General features: G+C 58.2%; 4 protein-coding genes across 4 annotated transcripts; all 4 read right to left on the minus strand.

Annotated features, from left to right (window-relative positions):
- Positions 1-528: 528 nt before the first annotated feature.
- Positions 529-4,840, minus strand: SCHCODRAFT_068965 (uncharacterized protein; the record flags this gene model as incomplete). Its single annotated transcript, XM_003030060.1, has 15 exons — positions 529-982; positions 1,028-1,178; positions 1,235-1,280; positions 1,331-1,406; positions 1,457-1,737; positions 1,787-2,210; positions 2,260-2,377; positions 2,429-2,588; positions 2,640-3,209; positions 3,260-3,732; positions 3,785-3,851; positions 3,906-4,040; positions 4,090-4,234; positions 4,287-4,528; positions 4,577-4,840. The coding sequence occupies 15 exons, from the start codon at positions 4,838-4,840 to the stop codon at positions 529-531; spliced, it is 3,606 nt and encodes a 1,201-aa protein (XP_003030106.1).
- A 10,942-nt stretch (positions 4,841-15,782) lies between these two features.
- On the minus strand, positions 15,783-17,474 carry SCHCODRAFT_02737780 (uncharacterized protein; the record flags this gene model as incomplete). The annotated part of the gene is made up of 4 exons (XM_003030057.3): positions 16,997-17,474; positions 16,577-16,947; positions 16,141-16,518; positions 15,783-16,085 (listed from the first exon to the last, which is right to left on the minus strand). The coding sequence occupies exons 1-4, from the start codon at positions 17,130-17,132 to the stop codon at positions 15,783-15,785; spliced, it is 1,188 nt and encodes a 395-aa protein (XP_003030103.2). The 5' UTR covers positions 17,133-17,474.
- A 207-nt stretch (positions 17,475-17,681) lies between these two features.
- On the minus strand, positions 17,682-18,052 carry SCHCODRAFT_057463 (uncharacterized protein; the record flags this gene model as incomplete). Its single annotated transcript, XM_003030056.1, has 2 exons — positions 17,682-17,912; positions 17,960-18,052. Coding segments are annotated over 2 exons (324 nt in total), but the record flags the coding sequence as incomplete, so codon positions are not given.
- A 684-nt stretch (positions 18,053-18,736) lies between these two features.
- Positions 18,737-19,557, minus strand: SCHCODRAFT_02507519 (uncharacterized protein; the record flags this gene model as incomplete). The annotated part of the gene is made up of 3 exons (XM_050343195.1): positions 18,737-18,915; positions 18,970-19,006; positions 19,057-19,557. The coding sequence occupies 3 exons, from the start codon at positions 19,555-19,557 to the stop codon at positions 18,737-18,739; spliced, it is 717 nt and encodes a 238-aa protein (XP_050199278.1).
- Positions 19,558-20,647: the final 1,090 nt, after the last annotated feature.

The following is a 20,647-nucleotide window of genomic DNA, read 5'->3' on the forward strand; positions in this document are numbered from 1 at the left end:
AAGTCTGTGATTCGGCCTCGCCTACTGCACATTTCGCGCATCATTAACTACTTTAGGCCGTCGGGCGCTCTACTCGCCTGGTGATGACGCCGCGCGCGGCTAACACGATGTTTCAAATGGTGGCTACGCGCTGCGAGGGCTGCCCATGCGTTGCTGTAAGTGTCAACAGGCTGCACGAGGTGAGGGTCCTAGTGAACTACTCGAGTATTCTCCCAGTCATCGTGTATTGAGTGCACGTTGATCATGACAGAGGGCACGACAATGGTGAGTGCACACGGGTAGTATTGATTCCAGTCTGGCTCGTAACTGTGTACATTGGCGCAGTTGGAAGTCGAAGACCGTCAGAAAGGGAACCAAGGCGGAATTAAGAGTCTACGACAACCGGAGACTTCCGAATCCCACGTGATTTTGACAGAATCGACACCCATAGGCGCCCATATGTTTTGCGTTACGACCCATAGCGAAGTCAAGCTGAGTGTTCTAAGTTCTACAACAACACGGCTTACATGAGTTACACGGCACACCGTGTTATATGGACCCCTCGACAGCCTTGTACGTCTTCCCCTCCCTCACCCGCGTCCTCCCCCGAGACCCTCGCACAGCAGACATCACTTGACCCACCGCCTGGGCGACTAGTTGCGCACCCCAGCTCTCGTAAACCACGCAGGCTACCACATTGATTAGTGCTGCGACCAGGAGCGTCCATCGCCCCGACATTGGTAACGGCATCAAGTCGAGCAGGCCGGCCACTGGCTGGGGCGGCACCAACAACACCACTACGTTGAACGCTGTCAACAATAGCAATGCGGCCATGAGCCATGCGTTCGTGTACATGGACTTCCGATACGGCGGACCAATGCTGAAGACCGCTGCAATGAGGATGTATTGGAAGGCGGATGACAAGAAGAGGACGGAGTTCTCGTAGTTCCGCGATTGCAGGTTATTTCCGTGTTCCTTGGGGCCTGAGTGAGGCGCAGTATACCTGCGAGGCTCAGTGAAACGTCTATGTACTAAGGAGCTGGCTTACCAGTCTTGGTCTCTGACCCACAGGAAAGCCCAAACTTGCACGGCGCCGGTGATGATGATTTGTCCGATGATGCTGGAGAGCACCTTTTTGGATACCAAGCTCGCGGTTGGCCTAGTCGGATGAAGGCGGGGATAGGGCAGTGTACGCGCCACTAGAGTGATGTGAGCGAGAGGCCGGAGGAAGACGGTTCGGATTGACGTGACGCACTTGCTATGGCCACAGGAATGATGATGAATAAGTCGATATACAGGAACTACGAGAAGTTAGTGAGCTCAGCGATGCACAAAGAACTGTAAGGCTCACCTGGAAGTCTCCCAAAGATGATGCAAAGGAGTACAGCAGCGTAACCGATGTAAACTGGATAAGCGAATACAATGCCCTGGCCAGCTATCAGTGAAAAGATCCCATCCAACTACGCCGAGCACGCACATATACTTGAAGCAACTGAAGCTCGTCACCAAAGCTGCCCTCCCTTCCTTGATCACCTCGATAACACAGCCAATATCCGGCGTGCTCGCCGTGAACGGCGCCGCCACACTGGCCTCCGCCTCCGACAAGGAGATACCCACGTCCGCTGCCTTCAGCGCCGCACAGTCGTTCGCGCCATCGCCGCACATGAGTACAGAGTACCCAAGTCCCTGCAGACGTTCGACGACCTCGTTCTTCTCATCCGGTGACATGCGCGCAAAGATCTGCGCCTTTACCAGCATCTATGCGATGTCAACGAATTAAACTGGAACCGCGGGAGTGAGAACGCACTCGTTGCAGCGTTTCCAGGGGCGCATACGTGATCATCCACCGGAACACATCGCCGGTCACCACCAGCGCGAAGTCTTGCGCACCCGCGTCCGGGTCCACAGCATGATGGGGAAGAGGAGGGAGAGGCTTCAAGCTGTAGCTATCCAGCTTCCACGACATATCATCCATGGACGACCATTCCAGCCTGGCGGAGGGCACATTCGGGCCACCGCGCACGAACTGCGGGGCGAAGACCTGCGAGGTCTGGCTAATGAGACTGCATTCGCGGGCAACGCTGACTGCAGTGAGCGGGTTGTCGCCGGTGATCATGCGGCAGGCAAAGTGGGCGCTGCGAAGGGCCTGGATGGCTGGCGTCGTGCCGGGCTTGAGCTTGTTCTCGAAAATGACCAGGCCGAGGAAGCGGAGGCCGGACTCGGCTTGCTCGCTGGTAGACAAATCAGCGACGACGAATATGCATGGAAGATCGCGCTTACCGCTTCATGCGCTGGGCCTTGAGCCAAGTCAGACCTTCAATGCTTTTGCCTGCAATCGCAATGACACGGTAGCCGCGCTTGGTGTAGTACGAGAGAAGATCGTCGTAGTCGGTCGGGACTAGCGCGCACGGTGAGACTTACTCGTGCATGCAGAAGAGAAAGCACGCACAGGAATCCTTCTCGCAGATGTCACCCATGACTTCCGGCGCACCCTTCACGTAGATCTCCATGCTGCTACTACGCAGGCGCTTGACCACAACACTCATCCTGCGCAGTTGCGAGACGAACTCGAAGGTCCTGATCACGCCGAGTTCCAAAAAGTGGGCGCGCTGCAGGGCAGGTCAGCACCTCATGATATGCAACCAGATTAGCTTACACACCTTAGCACCGCCCTTCAAGGCATCCTCAAGCTTGAAGCTTTCACTACCCGGCGGACGGACGACGACCTGCACCAGCGATGCCTGCTCCACAATCTGGCCCGACTTGTCCTTAATCGCCCCCACCCCCGCCGCACGCCCCTCATCCAACGTCCACCGCGTAAACTCGAACATCTTCGCATCTAACGGGTCCCCAATAACCTCTCCATCGATGACCTTCAAAGAGTGGCACGTCGCCAGCGCATGCAGGAACGAGCACTTCTCCTTGCCCAGTGGAATCGGAATATCGACCGGGTCCTCGATGAGCTCGCCGAACCGGTTGATGCCACGCTCCTGCCCGCGCACGCCGAGGATGTCGAGCCCGTCCTCGGTGAGCGTGCCGGTCTTGTCGAAGCAGCAGACGTTGATCTTGCCGCCGACGTTGACGCGCGTGGGCGAAATGCAGAAGATGCCGAGCTTGCGGAGGCGGCCGATGGCGAAGCTGGTGCCGATAGAGAGGGTAGCGGGGAGGGCAGGCGGGACAACAACGGTGATCAGGTCCAGAGCACGAACGACGATGGTGTGCCATTTGAGCTATATATTTGATCAGCATTGCCATCCAAGAGCGAACGCGCTCTACGCACCCCCATCTCGACGAACTTCACCGCGCTCACAGCGAAGCCCAATCCAGCAATACCTGCCAGCACGCAGATGAAGCGGACAGAGTCGCGATAGAACTTAAAGCCAATTGGCTTCGGGTATAACATAGACCGCACAAGGGCGCCCTTCGTGGTGTTGAAGCCTGTACGGACAACCATCGCCAACGCCGGGCGCCCAGGAGTACTGTCCGCAGTCATCACGCTGCGAATCCGAATGATGCGAGTGCCCGCATAGAGGAAGGACTTCCCGCTCTCCTCCTTTTGCTCCCGCCATTGCACGAGATCGTCGTCCTTGGCCGGAATCTTGCTGACAGGTACGCTCTCGCCAGTAAGCATGCTCTCGTTGACAATGGCGTCACCAGAGAGCAGGAACATGTCGGCAGGGAACATCGTGATATGCGACCTGGAGAGGTTGATGATATCGCCTGGCACCAGCTCTGTCGAGTCGCGCTCCATCCCTGTCGTTCGCGGGTAAGAAGAGGTAAGGATGGATAGGCAAGGCGTACATACAAACACCGTCAACAAGGACATCCAGTTGGCATGAAAACTGCGACATCTCCCGCATCCTCGCGATGGTCTACACAGAGAGATGAGCTTCACCAAAGACACCCATGGACAGTACATAACACACCTTCTTCGTCTCAATCAGCGTGCTCGTCACGCTCGCCACCGAGATCAACGCAATGCAGAACGCGTAGTAGTAGTAATCATCCAGCGACCACAGGATAACACTCGCGATCTGAAAGACGTAGAACGGGTGTATAACCTGCCAAAGCTTGTCAGTCGCCAGCTTCGGCATACATATGTTCTTGTACCTCGTCGACCAGCAACCCGATGGTGGATTTTCCCTCAATCTCGATGTCGTTATTGCCGAAAACGATGTTGCGCTGTTTGCGGGTAGGTTCCTCGAGGCCTGGCTCTACGGCCTTAACGCTCGACCACGATGGGTCTCGCCATTCGCTGCGGGGGGTCACTCCTGTGAGCGAGAAACGGAAGGTACAATGATATTCACCGGACCATACTGAACAACCCGGTTCTCGGATCCAGGGCGAAGCGAGAGTAGCGGTAGTCCACAACCATGAGCTGCTTGAGCATCTGGGTGTCTTCGTCATAGGAAGGGCTCGAGTTATCGTGCCAGCCATTCGTCATCTCGTTGGACTGGTCGATGGCAGGAACGGTAGGGAAGACGGTGGTGACATGGAAGGGGTAGTCAACGATGCGAACAGGGTACAACGTAACATCGCTGAAAGCAGACTTGTGCACGATGAGCGTCTATCCGTGCCGTAGAAGCGCCACACTCACCTCAATGATAATGAGTCCTTCACCAAGCTCCTTGAACGCCTTCTCCCTAGTCACCCATCGCAGCCATATTCGAGGGATCCAGTGACCGAGCAGGGCGAGTATGCCAAAGGAGAGTATGATACATATGCGCCACAGAAGTTGGCGCCACCAAACGATCTCGCACCCAACGAAGCGTATCGTTTGGTCCTCATCCGCGATGTACATTATCTGTCGGCTTGGGGGACCAGGAGGCGGCGGTTCCAGATCGGCGAAGGGAGGGCCCATATCTACGCGAGACTCATTCCCAAAGACAGGGTCGGCAGCGAGTAGGGGGATGCCTTGGTCGTCCGGCGCTTCTGCATCGGAGCCGTACTGCATACTGCCAGTGAGAGAAACGGTGTCTCGAAGGTCGTTCACGGACCCGCTGGACTCAGAGTCGGAAAAGTCTTCAGCGGAGGAATACCCCCAGCGTTCGTCTTCATCTTCCCCGGCCTCTGACCCTGCTTCGGAGGGCCGGCGGCGCCATGAGCGAGAAATGGATGCGGAAGAGCGCTGAGATAAGGAGGGGCGGCGTGATGATGGTTCGTGACGTCCGAATAGGTTCGCGATGCTGCTGAACATGCCAGCAGGTGGTGCGGGGGACCGCCGCCGCCGTGGGCGTCCCGGACGCTCATCATCATCCCCTTCCTCGCTCTCCGCATCGCTTGCGACTACTGAACTCTGCCTCGACACCTGGCTCGTCTCACTCGGTGCCCGCCGCACGCGCGGCCTCCCCGACACGCCCGAGTCGCGGCTACCGCGGCGAGATCGAGAGCGTCCGCCCTCGCTGCTCCGCCTCGTCAAGCTATGGGCCATTCGCGATACGCTGCTCGGCTTGATAGCGTGCCCTGGCCCCGCGAACATCGAGCCCTGGTCTTCGTCGTACATATTGCTGTACTGCGACTCCCTCCGTGCGCGTCGACTGGCCGCCGCGGCGCTCTGTATGTCGATGGCGGACGCGCCCTCCGTATAGTCATGGCGGGCAGTCCCATTCTCGCTGTTGGCGACGCCGTTGGAGGAGCCGGCAATGGGTGCCATCTCGATGGCCGTGCCGGGAGAAGGAAAGGATGGATCTGCAGAAGCCGGGGCCAGGTCGGCAATTTACGCAATGTGACTGTGATTTGGTTGTGCACGCTGCGTCCTTGACGCGCTGTCCGTCGATCAGAAAGGCAAGCACAAATTGGGTAATTCTGCCGCCTCGTGCCGGCTCACACGCTTGGCGCGCTCAGTGGACCCACAATGAATTTATATTGCTAGCTAGCCAGCCTTTCTATGTACTCATCGCTCATTTTTTACAAGTATTCGGGCCGAGGCTCAGGCCAAGGGATCTCCAGCTTCCCCTCCAGGCCCAACGCGCGCCACGCTGTTTGTATAATGGATCCCGGATACATTGGCGAGTAGAGCTTCCCCCCAATATCCGTCATGATCCCCAACAGCACAGGCGTCGTCGCCGAGAACCAAATAAACGTCGCCAGCGCGCCTAGCGCCCGCGTTGTCCGGCTCTCCTTGATGCCCAATCGGTTCCCCATCCCGATGACACCGTCCTCAAGCGTGATCCAGATAGTGAGGCGAGTACGGTGACGCGGAGAGCGGGCCGGGCTCGGCTCACGGAGATGATGAAGAAGATTCCCACGAGGTTACTCTGTAACGAAGTCTCGATTGAAAACCTTGCCCTCCTCCCTTGGAGGAGGGCCCTTTTATACCTACAGCTGTAAGTAGTCATAACTAGTCACGGAGTATATATACGAGTCATTAGAAACCAGGAGAACCTCAAGGAACTCCAAAGGAAAATACCCCCGCGAGAGGTGAAGGTAGAGCACGTGGCGTCGGCTAAGGCCGAGGCGTCACATACCCCCCTCCAGCGCCTTCTAAGGCGCTCTGTAAGTACAGTAGCAACCAGTAAGTAGCACGTATGTATAGAATAGAAACGAGTCTTTGTTTTTGTATATATTTCGAACCTTTTCTGTAAGTAACTTTCGAGCCGTTGTTCTGATGATCTCTGGTAAGTAGTGAGTAACTACTGGTTCCCCTTGCCCTCGCGCCGCTTGGCACGGTTCGCCTCGAAGGCCTGCTGACGGCGGGCGTTCGACAAGCGCCCCTGCATCGCCTCGATGGCCGTCACCTCACGAAGGAGGAGCTCCTCGTTGGTGGGCTCGGGCACCTTGCCCTCCACCTCGTCCATGTAGCGATGCGCGGCCGCTCCGCTGCTGATGTCGAGGATCTGACGCACCCAGAAGGTCCGATCAATGCGCTGCTCGTCGGGGATGGGTCGGACTTTGCCGGTCGCGAGGTCGATCGGACACATGTGCTTGCCGAAGTCGACGCGCTGGAGGATCTCCACGAACTCGGCATAGCCGGACGGGACCTCAACAACGTCGTGGCGGATTCCAGTGGCAGTGATGCCGTCGCTGAAGCGCATGTACTCGACGAGGATGGTGAGTGGGATGCGGTAACTGAAGAGGTATTCTTCAGGGTCGTCGCGCGCGTAGATAGGGATGACGAGGCGGCGTCCGCGGATCTCCCACGTCATGGGAACGATGCGGCGGTGGGCGGATTGGGCCGGGCCGCGTGGCTTGGCGCGGCCGAGGAGGAAGCCGTCGTCCTCGGAGGCGCGCTTGGCGGGCGTCGTCTCAGCGGCGGCGGACGGAGGCGCGGTCTTATCCGCACCAGCGTCGGCGGCGGCGTTGACGCGCGGGATGGGTTGCTTCATGACGTCGGAGCGCGCGGCTTCCTGCTGGCGGATGCGGTCGGCGATGATACCGGCATTGTACTTGGCGCGGGCGGCCTCCTTTGCGCGGAGCGCGGCGGCGGTGTCGACAGGCGGCTCGCTGTCGATGAGGGTGGAGGCGGCAGAGCCGGCGGCGTCGAGGACGGACGACATCGTCTTGGGCGCGGTTGCCGGCGGGGCGGCCTCGGAACTGGGTGGGTCGACATCCATCGGTTGGACCGAGTCCGCCTTGTTGCCATTTTTGATCGCCGGCGCCGTTTTGGCTTTGGTGTGGGAACGAGTACCGACACGGTTGGCGTTGGGCGAAGGGGAAGGAGAGTCGGGAAGCGGAGGTAAGGTAGAAGGATCCATAGTATGTATGTAGAGAGAGGAAGAGGGAATGGAGTTGGGTTGGCATACTGACTGTCCATCCCTTTTAAAGGGATCCCAGCTAAGCCCATTACCCGATTCGTCGTGAATCTCGCCATCGGGAACACGAGGCTCGATCGTGAGTTCGAGATTCCCTACATACAATTGGACATCCCCGGGGTCTGGTTCAGATCCAGCCGGGAGATCACCCGCTTTGTCAACGCCAAGCGCCTCGAGGTACTGCTTGACCTTCTCGAGGGTGGCGACATTCTTGATTGGGATCCAGGACATGTCGCCCGGCTTCCACTTCACCTTGAGTACTGCATCAGCACCCTTGCCGTGATGTCCCACAATCTCCTCAATTGCCCATTCTTTCTCCCAGGCACCGAAGTCGGCCACCTGAGTCTCAAGGCGGCCCGGAAATAGCCGATCATCATTGGGAATATGAATTCTCAATAGAGACGCGTGGAAGCGCGGGTGTATTCCCCGCTGCTTCAACTCCTTCGGGAGATCGAGAAGGAAGGCCTCATTGCCTAGATCCTTCAGGATGCGGTACGGTCCAATGAACTTGGGAAGTAGCTTACGAACGCGGCCCTTCGGGAAGTTCATGTTGGCAGTTGAGACATATACTAGATCGTTCTCGGCAAAAGGCGCACGGATGCGGCGTCGATTGGCATCACGTGTCTGCTTGACACGCGCGGCGAGCACTGCGTCATGAGCCTGCATGATGGCCTGCTTGACGCGGCGCGCATAAGTCCGCACCCCGGGATATTCCGTCGTGGGTGCGTCCTCCCAGATCATGGCGCGGGGCATGCGACCAGTATTCAGGAAGAACGGTGCATACCCCGTGCTCTCCGAGCGCACGGAGTTGATCGCAAACTCAACCGCCGGCAATTTCAGGACCCAGTCCGATTGAGCGGGCTCGACGCATTCGCGTATCATCTGGACAACTGTCCGATTGGCCCGTTCAGTTGATCCGTCGGTCTGCGGATGGTATGCGGTTGACATGCGCAGTTCCGTTCCGATCAACTTGTGCAGGTGAGTCCAGAATATGCTCGTGAAGAGCGAATCCCGGTCACTGACTATGTACTTGGGGAGCCCATGTAGCTTATAGACTTCCGCAAAGATAATGTATGCCAGAGTCTTGGCAGTCACATTAGTACGCGTCGGAATAAGATGTACCATGCCGGTCAGCAGGCAGATCACGACGAGAAGGTAATTGAAGGTCCCATTGTGATTCTCGCTCTCGGGAAAGGGACCCGTGAAGTCTATCCCGATAGCTTCCCAAGGCGTGCCAGGCACCGGCAGGGGATTCAATAGCCCGTACGGCTTGTGATTGCTGGGCTTATTCCAAGCGCACGTGGTGCACGACGCAATGAACTTCTGTACGTCAGGCACCAGCGTCTTCCACCACACCTGATCACGGAGCACGGGGATAACCTTAGCGGCACCGAGATGCGCGAGTAAGGTGTGTGCTTCCTGAATAATGAGTCCTCGCACGGAGCGACCACTTTCCTTGATGTTCGGAATGCACAGCAGACGACGAGAGTCCTGCTTCAGGAAGATGAGTCCGTCAACCACCTCAAAGTTTCGGAAGTGACTGGGTTCTTCCAATATCTTGGCAAAGAATGGATCGTCCTGATACTTATCCCGGATCAGATCTTCAATGCGTACACCCCGTGTGTGATTGGGTATAGCCGTCAAGATAGGTTCCGTGAGGCTAGGAGGTGCGATATCATTATCTTCGTCACCTTCCGCGCCGACCGAGGTCGAGACACGTGTTTCCTCTGCTGAGGCTGGTGTCTTGCCTGTCGGGTGTTCTGGTTCAGATTCCGACATCTGGACAGCACTAGGTATGTCTATATTCGCATCCTCTGTAATTGGGCTGCCGACGTCGGGCGACGACGGGCTGTCTTCGACAGCGCGCGAGTGCGCGTTCTCTCGGGTACCCGAGGGGTACTCGGAAGATGCCGAATGTGATGTTCCGCTGACATCACCTCGCGTGGCTTGATCGGAAGCAAACGCGTGATGAGCTGGCAGCGCGTTCTGCGCTGCTTCCTTCTCGCTCATCTCGTCTTCAAACGCGTTCGGGTCACTTGCAATGGGTTCGACAGGGTCGTCTCCCCCCTCCAGACGCGGCGCGCGTCTCTCAGAGTCGCCATCCGCTGCGTGATCGCCCACAATCAAGCGGACGGATCCCTTCTTCGCGGCGAGACGACGAACCCAGTCGTTAAAGGCCTTCGTCGAGCCTTTTGGACGCCCTCGACCGCGGCGAGGAGCGACGTCGTCCTCAGCCTCTGGCGCAATCGCCAGAGCGCCAAGCTCGGTCACAAGTGGTCGAGTAATGTCCATACCGTCATAATCAACGGAGCCATCCTCATCAAAGGATGTATATTCAGAGGGAGAGCGCAGCGTTCCAGGTGCGTCGCCCTCGTATATGCGCGATAGTGCGTCAGCTAATACATTATCCACGCCTGGCAGGTACACGACTTCAAAGTCAAACTCGCCCAACTTCTCAAGCCAGCGCGCTTGCCGCCCCGAAAGGTTTGGCTGCCGCAGAAGATGGACAAGACCACGATGGTCAGTCACCCACGTAAAGTGGAATCCCTGAAGTAAGTCGCGATGCCGCTGCATTGATTCCACGCCAGCTAACATCTCGATCTCGTGTACAGGATAATTCTGCTGAGTCGTACTCAGCTTCGCTGAGAAGAGCGCGATTACCGTTCCGGTACGCCAGTCCTCCCCTTCAACGACTACTCCTGACAAAGACGACTTAGAGCCGTCGGTCAGAAGCCAAACGCGCGAGGTCGGTTTGCCATCCGGCCCGAGGGTGATGCCGCGGCGCGAAATGCGCTTGCTCGCGCTCACAAGCCGCTTGCAGTCCTCAAACGCGCGCTGCTGCGTGAATCCCCACTCCCATCGGTGAGTTTCGCCGCACAAATCGTGCAGAATGCCCAAAGGCGCGGCAATCTCGGCGACATTATCGGCGAGCCAGCCCACCGCGCCACAAAATGCACGGACTAACTTCTTATTCGTAGGCACCGGCCACTTCGCGATCTCGTCGACGCGAGCGGGATCGACCCGAATGCCATTCGCATCGACGATACGCCCAAGTACGCGCACTTCCGGTTCGAGGAAGTGCAGCTTATTAACACCCAAATAGAACTTCTCGCGTGCAAGCACCTCAAGCACGTTCTTGACGGCGCGAACGTGCTCTTCAAGCGTGTTCGTGTATATGACGATGTCGTCAAGGTAGACATCCATGAAGACACCTAGGTAAGGCCGGAAAATATGCGTCATTATTGCCTGACACGTCGCGACAGCATTGCAGTCGCCCTGGAGCATGACCTTGCTCTTGACGTTCCCATCTGGCGTCGCCATGATGTTGACGTCCTCATACTCAGGTAAGACGCGAATCTGCTCATAGTGATCTTTCCCGTCTAGAATTGACCAATATTTTGCAGCAGCAACGCGACGCAAGATCGCATTCTGGTCCGGGAGCGGGGACGACAACTTGCGCGTGTTGTCGTTGCGCTCACGCAAGTCCACGACGGTACGTAGCTTCGTCTTCTCGCGTTGATTCTTCGCGATGAGAAGCATCGGCACCGTGTTCGTGGCGGTGGTGAATTCCCACCGCCCCGAGCGCATATATGCGTCGCGTTTCTCATTCCATTGCTCACGAAAGATTGCAGGGCAATTCGAGCGACGGAACGGGTACCGACGGTCGGGGTCTATGATGGGAATCGTGTGATTAATCGCACGCAAGGGCGGGAGCTCAGTCTCCGCGATGGTCTTGCACAAAGGTAAGGCCATTTCGACTAGATGCTTCCGAATAGCTTCTAACTCGTCCGAGCCAGGCTCGGGCTCTACGTTTGCCATGAACAAGTCGTCGACGTGTGGCCCCTCAAGCGGCAGCGCCTCAACGCTCCCAATGAGGATCTTCGGCGGGTTGATGGAGAACGAGATGGAATGCTGGTACAGGAACGGAGTCCCGAGGACAACGTCGTAAGTCGCGAGGTTCAAGACGTCAAAGACGCGCTGCTCGTGTATAGCTGACCATTCAAAATCTACAGACGTATGAAAATTACATTTCGAGCGCGACCCGCTCACTGCCATCGTCATGGACACCTGGCCATTGTGCTCAATGAGCGGAAGGCGCAGTTGAGTAGCGAGAGCCGAGCTCACGAGATCTACTGACGAACCAGAGTCTACTAACGCCTTGCAGGGATGCCCGCTTACACGAACGACGAGGACGATGGGCCTCGGGATGCGGCGGCCGCTCCCCCGCGGGAAGACGGCTGTTCGTTGCGCAACGCGTGCGGACGAGGACGCCAACGGCGCGGAGCGCCCCTTCGATACTGCGAAGACCGTCAGCTGACGCCATGGAAGACGCGAAGCTGGGAAACGTACCGGCACGTTGGACGCCATGCGCACCATCGTTGCCCACGCCTGTGCGAACACGCCGGACTCAATCAGGTCCTCCGCGGGCTCGCGAAACCAACGCGCGGGGAACGCGCCGTCGGGCTGCGTGAAGACGTCGAAGCTTCGACGCGCTGCGGCCTCAGCAGGCGACTCGAACCAGCGCGACATATAGCGCTTCGGGTGAGCCGTGTTCTGATGCCCACCCACGAAGTAGCGCATGCGCTGATACATGTACCAGTACCAGACGTTGATACCGGCGTCAATGTCCTTGAGACGAAGACCCCACGACACGCCCAGGAGCGTGTCGCACACGAGGATGACCGGCGACCCAGAGTACGGCCGGAAGGCGTAGAAGCGGGAGAGGTCAGCGCGACGCTGCTCCTCGCCGACTACGCGTCTGACTGCCCAGTTGAGGGCGTAAGCGACGCTCTCAGGCACGAGATCCCCGAGGGTAGTGCCCGTGGAGTAGAGGTACGCCATACGACGAGCCTGTGAGGTGTCCATCCCGAAGTCGACGCATATCTGACGCGCAACGTAGTCCTCCATCGAGAAGCCTTCGCGGATGAAGAACGCATTCGGGATGCGAAGCGGAGCCAGTTCGCGACGCCCAGCTTCGGCCTCAACAGTCTCGAAGAGGGAGACACAACCGTCCTGGGTCTGGACTGGCAGGAAACGGACGGGCGCGCCATCGCGAAGATACGAGAGCGGCGCGAGGTCGTGGAACATCGCATCGCGCAGCTTCTCGCCGTCGCCAGGCCAAGCGCGCACGGCGTTCAGCGCGAAAGCACCACGCACACGCCACTGCCCCAAGTCGCCAACGTACGAAGGGTCGCAGGCGCGACCAATAAAGTCGGCATACTCGGGTGTCTCGCAGAGGGCGAGCAAGTCGTCGCCCGAGCAAAACTTGGGAGGCTCGCGCCTCGCGCGCAGCGCAATTCGCGTGTAGTAGTCGAAGAGCGGCTGCACGTAGAGGTGGGGGCGTCCGGGAACGTCACCACAGACAAGCGGACAGTCCGCGAGGACGTGTGTTGCCCACGGCGGTGAGCACGTCGTGCAGCGTGTACTGTCCGGGTTGGACCCAGGTGAGTCGTGCGAGGGTTCGAACTGAACCATATTGACTGACAATGTAGTCGTGTTAGTGACGCCAGCACGTCTCTGGTCGAGCAGACGTGCCTGTTCGATTGCCACCGAGTGAATCGCGAGACCAGGAGGTCCAGAAGACGTCGAAGGTACGTGGTTCGCTTCGGGACAGTTTCGGCTTATATGGTCCTTAGACTCACAGCGGAAGCAGCGCCCCTCTTCACGGAGGCGCTTCAGGAGCTCAGGAGATTTTCCTGGCTTGCGGTTAGGAGGGGCGCGAGCGTTCGCGCTCCTTCCATTCGGCGCGGAGGTACGTTGTGACCCCCTTGCCTGTCCACTGAATTTACCTCCAATGGTCCTCGAGCGGTCATTAGAGTTCGAGGTGCGCGTTCCAGCGGCAGCAGACGCGTTCGCTGGCGGCCTAGAGGAGGGAGCAGAAGAGCTCCCGCCTCCAGAACGTCGGGACGATGCAGATGCGCCACCTGTACCGCTTCCGCGGTTGGGGGGCGATCCACCATGGTCGTCAGGGCGCCTGCCCTTCGCTTGGGCTCGGGCAGCGTAGCTAGCCTGCCAGAGCTGCAGAGCACGTCGGTACGTAGGCTCTAACTCATCAACTTCTTTGCTGAAGCCGTCCTCCATCAGGCGCTTCACGAGCCAGGAGTCAAGACCTTCCCAAAACTTCAAGACCCGGTTTCGGCTGGTCTCCTCAGTCAGCACCACCCAGAAGCGCTCTAGATCGTGCATGTAGTCGCGGAGATCGCGATTGTCTTGGGTACAGGACTTGTACTGGGTACGACATTTGTCCTTGTAGTTTAGACTGAAACAGTGATCAAATAAATCTCTGAAAAAGTCGTCTAGATTCGCGCTTCGAGAAGCACTAAGCATGTAGTTCTGCTTGTAGAACCTTCTGGCCTTGCCAGTGAGCCAACGAGAGACAACGTCGGCCTGCCGAGTGGCTGCCACTCGACCATCAGTAACATACTGAAGAGAATCAATGACGAAGGTCCAGAAGGCCTCATCGTCCTCCCGGCCATCGTAGGACTCAGGAGGCTGCGGCTTAAGGCGGCTGGCCTTACCCGCGCTGTCAAACTGTCCGTCGTCATCCGAGTCTGAGCTCGGAAGGCCGACTACACGGCTTCTGATCATAGCCATGTACTTGTCCCAGTAGGACTCGCCCCCAGCTACATAGCTCGGACGAAGCTTGTCTTCGGGACTAGAAGCCTTCGAAGGACGTTCACGAGGCACCGCGGGGGGCACAGAGGCCTCCGCGGTCTCGCGCTTGATTGCGCTCAGGTCACGTGCCGGTTGAACTTCGTTCGGCACCGACCGCTCACGTGCGACGCTCGCAGCGCGCGAGCGTGCGGCGCCAGACCCATCCGTGAGGAGTTCGACGAGATTGTCGTATCTCTCACTGAGCTGGCTGACCTGTCTCGCCAGTTTGGCATTGAGGGCGGCATAGTCCGCGGCCTCAACAGTCTTGAGGTGGAGCGCATCGAATAGGTCAGCGATCTGCTTATTTTCAGTGGCGCGGGGTTCCAGATTTGCCAAGGACACCCTCGGCCCCTGATTGGGCACTTGAGCCCGCGATCCCCGAGCTCGATTTGCGGCATCCAGGATGTCCCGCTGAATCTCGGGATCGTGTTCGACCTCGTCGAAGTCGAGATTACCGAAATTGCGTAGATCCGGGCCTTTACCCTTATCCATCCGGTCCCTACTGTTTCCGGGGATAGAGCTCTCAGGTACGTTCACGCTTTCGGACTCGCGAGCCTCGTGCTCGCGGTTCTCATCATACTGAGGGTAAATTTTATTCGTAGTATTATCTACTTCCGTGGACTCTGGCGCGATAGCGCGACTGCCCACAGCACCCGGTGCACGCGACTGAGCACCAGCTTCAGGCACGAGGCCGTCGGCGGCATGCGCGTGGGTCGGGGACTGAGCAGCGGCATCGGCCGACCACTCGCCCTCTCCAGGGTCTGCTCCGTCGAGAGCAGACACCTGGCGGGATACCCCCACCGTCGTGGCGGAAGCACCCGACGACGGCACAACGTCGTGTTGCACCGTCGCATGCTCGATGACCTGGTCATCGGCGGTGGCAGGCGGCGCATCTTGAGCGCCCGCCGTGCCCGAGTCGGACTCGTTGTCCGAGAGTGCACTAGTGAAGGAGTCGTCAGTACCACGCCACGCGGTCTGAGACTCACCGGTGTCAACCGACGCTGCGCGAGGGCGGAAACGTCCGCTGGAATCGCGCAGAGGTTGAGCTTTTGGCGCCATTGAGATTGTCGACAAGGAAGAAAGGGTAATTAAGCCGCGAAGGGTGCCGGGTTGATCAAGTCCGTTGCCTTAGCGGGGGGAATAGGGGTAGGTAGTGAAAACTTTGCTGGTTGCTGGTTGTCGAAGTCGAAGTCGATGTTTCTATCGAGGACGTCGAGCGAGAGAGTAAAAATATGAGGCGAGTACGGTGACGCGGAGAGCGGGCCGGGCTCGGCTCACGGAGATGATGAAGAAGATTCCCACGAGGTTACTCTGTAACGAAGTCTCGATTGAAAACCTTGCCCTCCTCCCTTGGAGGAGGGCCCTTTTATACCTACAGCTGTAAGTAGTCATAACTAGTCACGGAGTATATATACGAGTCATTAGAAACCAGGAGAACCTCAAGGAACTCCAAAGGAAAATACCCCCGCGAGAGGTGAAGGTAGAGCACGTGGCGTCGGCTAAGGCCGAGGCGTCACAGATAGCCTGCAGCATGAAGAAGCACATACATCTGCCGAACGTGGTATTTAGATGGCGAGCGCCCGCTTCGTGTATGATTCCGGAGATGAAAAAAGCCGTGTAGAGCTGGGCGTACGAGGAGGCCTTGGTGCCCGGCTTCGCGCCGATTGCTTTGGCGACCCACTTGCCATGAGAGACAATGAACTACGGGTCATAGTTAGCGTGCAAGCTCCGCTACACGGCTCAACGCACGGCGCACCCTCCTCAGTATGCAGTGCCAAAAGCGACCCCATGTCCGCCTGACCGTGGACAAGTCCCCGATGCTACCAAACATCGGCGGCCACGCCTGAGGCTCCCAGAGGCCCAACCCAACGGCCATAAGAGCGAACAGTTCGTAACATATGTTGAACCCCGCCCACGCGTTGCTCCAGAAGACACACGAGCTGAGCGCCTGGAATATCGGTCCCTGCGACGTGAGGGGAAATCCCTCGGCGACGCGGGACGACGTGATGGGATTGTGGCTGAAGTACCAATTGGCAAAATCGGAGACAACGACGTAGATTCCCAGCCAAAACGAGTGCTCGACGAGGTAGGAGGCTCTGGTCTGGTCTCTGGGGATTTTCCGAAGGTGGGGGACCTAGGAAAGGCTGATCAGTATGCCACGCAGGGTGGAAAGCAAAAGAAAGGATACACACTGGCTTATTCCAGCCTACACCACGTAGTGATAAGAAGAAGCACAGCGACCACCATAAGCGCTGCAGAAAGGGCATATCCTTCGCCGCCTGCTTATCATATAGGTGTCGCGTGCCATCGGACAGAGGATCGGTCAGGAAGTAATAGTCGCTAGCCATGAATATCGGCATCCCGTAGAGCATGCACCCCATCACATTCGTGATGAAGGTGTCGTCCAACGCGGCAAGCGTTGTGGTCGCCCAGTTAGCGCACATTACCTGGGCCGCAAAGAGGAGGACGCGGACCGCTCGAGGTGGGCGCGCAGCCATGACGAAAGGGATGGGCAGATACATGAAAGCAGCGGAGGTAGCAAGCGCCATGGGGGGTGCACGCGCTGTGGAATCGTCGGAAGATACGCCTGAGCTTCGAGGATGAAGGCCCACCGAACACAAAGAAGGACTTTTTATACCTGCCCTCTATCGTCTGCGGGCATATCTCTTGCGTGTTGTGTGTGGAGAGTGGGTAGGCCGAAGGCCGAAGGCAGCGAGGCACCTCTGCTGAAGCTTTGCACCGGCCCATGGGGTCATTGCGATTACCATGTTCGCCGAGCACAGGGTCAGTAGCGCGGAGAGTACATGGGTGCACTCGACGTGAGGGGTTGTTCCCGTGGGATTAAGTCTTTGTCCCATCATGAGTCTGAGGCAGAGCCATGGCCTTCGCTTAGGTGTCAAGCGATGGGACGACCGTAGGAGTCGATAGAGCGCGACCGCATCCTCACAGGCTTTTCGGCAGTGCCTTGCGGCAAAGAGCAGCGAGGTTGGGTAGTGAGCGAGTACGGTCGGAGATGCGACGGAACGAGCCGTGGCGATGACTTCAATTGTCCGTTGACGGAGAAGTCCGTCCAGGCCATGCGCGCATGTGGCGCGCCTGACTTATAGTTCGTTGTTCAAGAGCTCCAACCGAAGTCACATCGGTATCGCGCAAGGGGGAAATCTGTAACCCAAAGACCTCGCAGACTTGCGAGATCAGATAATGAACAATCTGCACTTCAAGTGTTATGAGCTATGGATATTGAAAGCTTCATATACATCATATAAACAACCAAAATCATACACACCTAGGGGTTGTCTATCCTCGTTGGCCATTATACTGCTGGTCAACCTCCTTCAACAACCTCAAGAACCGCTTCATGGGCTTCGCATTGTACTCCGGCGGCGAGTCGTCATTCATCATTTCAATGACCTTGGGATGCTGTAAACGCTTCCCATCGGGTCCGTAAAGCCGCAGCAAGCGCAAGACCTCGGCGCAGTCGACAGGGAAGCGCGGGTCCTCAATAGACAGCGCTTCCATGATATGGGTCTGTGGGGTGTGAATGAATCGCCCTCGAAACGAACATCTCGGCGTACCGTCTCAACCTTGTGCCTGCATGACCGGAATGGAGCATCCCTACCCACAAACTTCACAATCATATCATGCGCGATTTCGTACTGGGCGAGGATGTTCTTGACGTTCTGCGCCCGCGAGCGCGCCTTGAAGAACTCCTTCCACCGCGGCTCCTTCTGCAAGAACTCGTGGTCGACCGCGGACGCGATCTTCTCGTGCAGCCTGTCCTCGCTATCGCCCGGCGCAGGCGAGTCGTACTCCCGATCCTCCTCTTCATCCGACGCGAACTCATGCCGAACCGGAGCCACGCGAGCGTAGATAGGTCCCGGGTCATCGTCGCGGTCATCTCCTCCACCAGGTGTTCGCCTCTTTCGCGAAGGACCAGGCGCATGGTAGTCGTAGCTAGTCTTGTTCCGATAGTGCTGGATGTTCTCCGGGAATGATTTGCCTTGCAGTTCGTATCGCAGGCCGAACCAGTCACCATCCGAAGGAGGATCATAGTCCGGCGACAGCGACGGCGACCGCTTGCGCTTGCGCGGCCCAGCGTACTGTCGCTGATAGTAGTCAGAAGGAGGAGGGGGAGGAGGTCGACGATGTGAATGAGGGGGAGGTGGTGGAGGGTAATAGTCCCGGCTTGACTGTCCGCGTCGTGGCTCGCTGTAGGGAGCGTCCCAGGACGACCTAGGCGGGAGAGGTGGAGGAGGTTGTTGATAGTAAACCTGCTCCGAATTCGACGTCTTCACAAGAGGAGGAGGCGGATTAGCGGGCGGCTGTGGAATCGGTGGTTTGAGCTAGAGAACTCATGAGTTGACTGGCTTGAACAATTGCGAGAGTGCACGCACAGGCTCGATGAACACCTCTATCGTCCGTTCCAGGCTGACAGCCACATTCATCGAGGTGGACGTGTCCACATTGTCGTCGGATACGCGAAGAAAGATTTGACGGTACTTTCCTCGCATCGTAAAGACCTTTGCAGGACCTACAGGCAACGTATATTGACAAGTCAGTCTACCAAGTAAAACAAAGGGCTCACCGTCGATCCGCGAAGGTGAACCTTGCAGCTGGTCACACTGCAAGTGATCAACAGACGATCACTCTCGAGCATAACACATTCACTCACAATGTCTTTCGCATCTGCCCAGAAACCACCGTCATGGTCGATCTTCAGCGGAACGCGTACTTCAGCGAGCTGGCTGTCGGCGTTTTCGTATCGCATGTCCTCTATGAGTAGCGTCACAATTCGCATCAGCTTGGGCGGGTCCGCTGGTGCTGATGATTGCGGCGACTCCATATCCACATCATACGACCCACTCTGAGCTCCCCAATGGTTGTTGCCAGGAGGTGACACGTTTCCCTGCGCCTGCGAGTCACTGCCCCGCCTTTGTGCGTCACTCGGCCTTTGTGATATGGTTCGCGCGGCAAGGATTTGTACACCCTGCTCCTGCATATCCCCAGGCTCGGGCGTGTTACCGTCGTAGTCAAAAGTCGCTGAAGTCAGCGTCGGCGTCGACGTGAAGTCATCGTCCTTCGAAAACACCGACTCGTATGCGCCCACATTCACCACCCCCTTCGCCGCCGACGACACCGCCGGCGGGGGCGGCGGGTTGGGCGCGGTGTACATGATGTACTGCGCATCGCTGGCGTCCGTGCGCTTTTCGCGCGACTTCTTTAGCTTGCCTGGGTCCGAGGGCTTGTTGGTAGTCCTCTTTGCACGAGGGGCGGGAGTAGCCTTAGCTTTCTCGGGTGGCGGGGGAGATTTCTTTGGACGCTCGCGATAGTACTTGCTGACGCTCCCAACCGACTCCTGGATGGGCGGGGGCTGCAAGTTAGATACTGCGGTAGGGTAGTAGGATGGGTTTGGCGCCGCGGGTACGAGATGGTCGGTCTCGGTGCCCTTGGGAACCGGAACTGGCTGAGGTCGCGTCGACGGATAGGCTGCTGAAGGCTGCTGTCCAGCGGTCGAGGAAGATGTGGCCAGAGGTGGAGGTACCGGGTTGGGAGGAGGTGTCGGCTGCGCGCGGGAGGAGGGTGTTGCCTCTCTCGAGGGTGGCGATTTCGCGTTGGCAGGAGCTACCACAGGTTCCAATTCATCGCGGGCGGATGGCGCGAGGCTGACTGCACGAGACCGAGGTGTACTGGACGGCGCAGGACTCGCTATCTCTATTGGAGGAACCGATGGCGCAGGGCTTGGCGCTGGGACCGCTGATGCGCTCGACGGTGCAGGGTCCGCTGCTGCCAAAGGCGCAGTGACTGATGGCGCAGGGCTCGCTGCCGCAAGCTCTGTTGGGTTTGCAGGTGCAGGACTGGCCGTCGCCTTCGTACGCGAGCTGGATGACGGCGCGAGATCGGGGGCAGGCGCGACGCTCGCTGCTTGTGCAGAAGGTGGGTCAACCCGCGGACTTTCTCGTGGAGATGGGGACTTGGCAGTTGCAATCGTGGGCTGCGCGGAAGGCCGCCTCGAAGGTTGAAGTGTAGGTGATGGGGGTTGCGGCTCCGGCTCCAATTCTGGCATTGGCTCAGGCTCTGGGGCTGGCTCGGGCTCTGGCACTGGGGCGTGGCTGAGCACTGGCTCCGGCTTGGGCACGGGTTGAGGTTCAGGCCCACGCTCGGCCGCTTTGGGGGGCTCTGGCTGGCTACTCGGACCCGGCGTAGGCACAGTACTCGCTGCACGACTGATCAAGCGGGGCGCTGGATGGCTCTGCTGAGGCGGA

This window comes from Schizophyllum commune (assembly GCF_000143185.2).
Source record: "Schizophyllum commune H4-8 unplaced genomic scaffold SCHCOscaffold_8, whole genome shotgun sequence".
NCBI lineage: Eukaryota > Fungi > Basidiomycota > Agaricomycetes > Agaricales > Schizophyllaceae > Schizophyllum > Schizophyllum commune.